General features: G+C 49.1%; 1 protein-coding gene across 1 annotated transcript in view; it reads left to right on the forward strand.

Annotated features, from left to right (window-relative positions):
* The window catches only part of NOS2 (nitric oxide synthase 2), a 17,199-nt gene that overhangs the window by 13,532 nt on the left and 1,423 nt on the right, over positions 1-2,244 (forward strand). The window contains 5 exon segments of the mRNA XM_031059807.1: positions 1-66; positions 401-488; positions 879-1,000; positions 1,256-1,404; positions 2,104-2,232. The exon segment at positions 1-66 is cut by the window's left edge and continues 23 nt beyond it. Coding sequence (XP_030915667.1) covers positions 1-66; positions 401-488; positions 879-1,000; positions 1,256-1,404; positions 2,104-2,232 — 554 coding nt within the window.

Below are 2,244 nucleotides of genomic sequence, written 5' to 3' on the forward strand. Positions count from 1 at the left end.
CCTCCTGTGACATGACAGCCAGAGAGATCCATCTGACAGTTGCAGTTGTAAACTACAGGACAAGAGGTAATGAACTGTTTTTTTCATCTCTCTCTTAATTAAATGGTATTTAGACTACATTGTGGTTCAGGGGAAAAAACCTGTCTGCCATACAGCATGAAGCATATCTGTAATAAAAAATTTGCGTTGTCATACCTGCAGAATAGTACCTGCAGGGCAGGTGTTCCTCCTGGGCCAAGATTTGCTAAAATCCTGCACCATCATCAGTGTATCCATGTTTTATAAATCGTTACTAGACATACATTCATTTTAAAGCTATAATTTTAAGTATAAAGTGTGCTTCTTTAAAAACAGAGGGCTTTTGTGTGCTATCAGAGGTTTTGCCTTGTTCTGCTTTTAGATGGAGAAGGGCCTTTGCACCATGGAGTCTGCAGCACGTGGCTGAACACAATAGAGCTCAATGAAACTGTTCCCTGCTTCATCCGCAGGTAAAGAAAATTAAACAGGTAACAGCAGCTCCTAGTTCAGCTTCTTCAGTGGGTTTTCCTTTGGATATTTTCAAGTGATTGGTGAGTTGAAGTTGGAACAGCTGGGTCCGAGAAGAGAGGAAATTCCCTGTCTTCCAGAGATTAGATCTTTTACCATGCCTTTCATTTAGTAAAATTACACATCATTAGAAAATTTTGAAATAATTCTATTTCTATGACCCCATTCTCCACTGCAGAGCAAGGAAAGAGGAGGGAACAAGGAGCACCCAATTCAGCCCCACTGCTGCTTTCACACTGGGGACTTGGGCTGTGCTGCTCAGTCATTCAAGCAACTGAACATGAGTTTCAGTCAGAAACCAGTTACCTAATTAACCTATTCTTGCCTTTTAGTGCTAATGAGTTCCACCTCCCCGAGGAACCAGCCAAGCCCTGCATTCTGATCGGCTCGGGCACGGGCATTGCTCCCTTCAGGAGCTTCTGGCTGCAGCGCCTCCATGACCTGGAGCACAGAGGTACCTGCAGGGACCTGGGGCAGGGCTGGCTCAGGGACACCCCCAGCCCTGCAGCCACAGACACCCCCAAAGATCAGCCCAGAGCCCCTGCAGGGATCAGCACCCCCAGGCTCTTTGGGCACTGCACTGGCACAGCCAGGCCATCCCCCAGGGACCATCCCTGTGGGCAGGGACCAGGAGGGCACAGCCTGTGTGCCAGTCCTGTGTGCCAGTGGCTGCCCAGGCACTCTCTGCCACTGTCCCTGTGGGTTTCAGGGCTCAGAGGAGGGGACATGACCTTGCTGTTCGGCTGCCGGCAGCCAGACCTGGACCACATCTACAGGGAGGAGACTGAGGAGATGAAGAGGAGGGGAGTCCTGAGAGATGTCTACACAGCTTACTCCAGACTGCCTGGCCAAGAGAAAGTAAGGCTGGTTCCTTTGTTCTTTAAGGGTTAACTCCTCCAGAATCATCCCTCAAGTTAAGATCTGGACTCTTTTTGTTCTTAAAAAAATGTTAACATTTTGCTTCAGTGTATTGTGAGCAGGTTTGAGATTCTTCAAATGAAGGAAAATCTCCCTGGGCACTCCAGCACAAGCAAACTGTGCTATAAATTGCTATAAATATAACCCCTCACTGCCATAGAGAGGCATATCCAGTGCAAACAGCCTTTGGAACTAGAACTGGAACATTTTCAGAAACCCTGTATTTTGCAGTATTTGATTAGCCCATGAGTTAGAAATCAGTTGGCACTGGCCATTTTTCCCCATTTCAATGACACAGTGACCATGGAAATTAATTTTATGTAGAAGAATCTTGACTGGGAAAAACCACAACAGAATAAAAGTTATCCTCTTTTTAGCTCTCCTGGCAGCTAGGAGACTTTGGCATGTAGAAGAGTTTTTGTCTGCTCAAGTTTGATCAAGAGACGGGTCCAGCTTCCAAATCTGGGCTTGTAAAGAGCAACCTGAAGACATTTTTCACCTTTGCTGTGGTGCAGGACAGAGCAGGAGCAGACAGGGCACTCAGAGCCTTGGTGCACAGACCCACGATGGACTCCGAAGAGCCAGCAGCCAGAGCAGCGTTTCAGGAGCCGGGTGTGCTGATGGTTTCTGTGTTCCCAGGTCTATGTCCAGGACATCCTGCAGGGGCAGCTGGAGGCCCGCGTGTGCGAGGTGCTGCACGGGCAGCAGGGCCACGTCTACGTGTGCGGGGACGTGCGCATGGCGCGGGACGTGGCCGCGGCGCTGCGGGCGCTGCTCGCC

Source organism: Geospiza fortis, unplaced genomic scaffold, assembly GCF_000277835.1.
Source record: "Geospiza fortis unplaced genomic scaffold, GeoFor_1.0 scaffold538, whole genome shotgun sequence".
NCBI lineage: Eukaryota > Metazoa > Chordata > Aves > Passeriformes > Thraupidae > Geospiza > Geospiza fortis.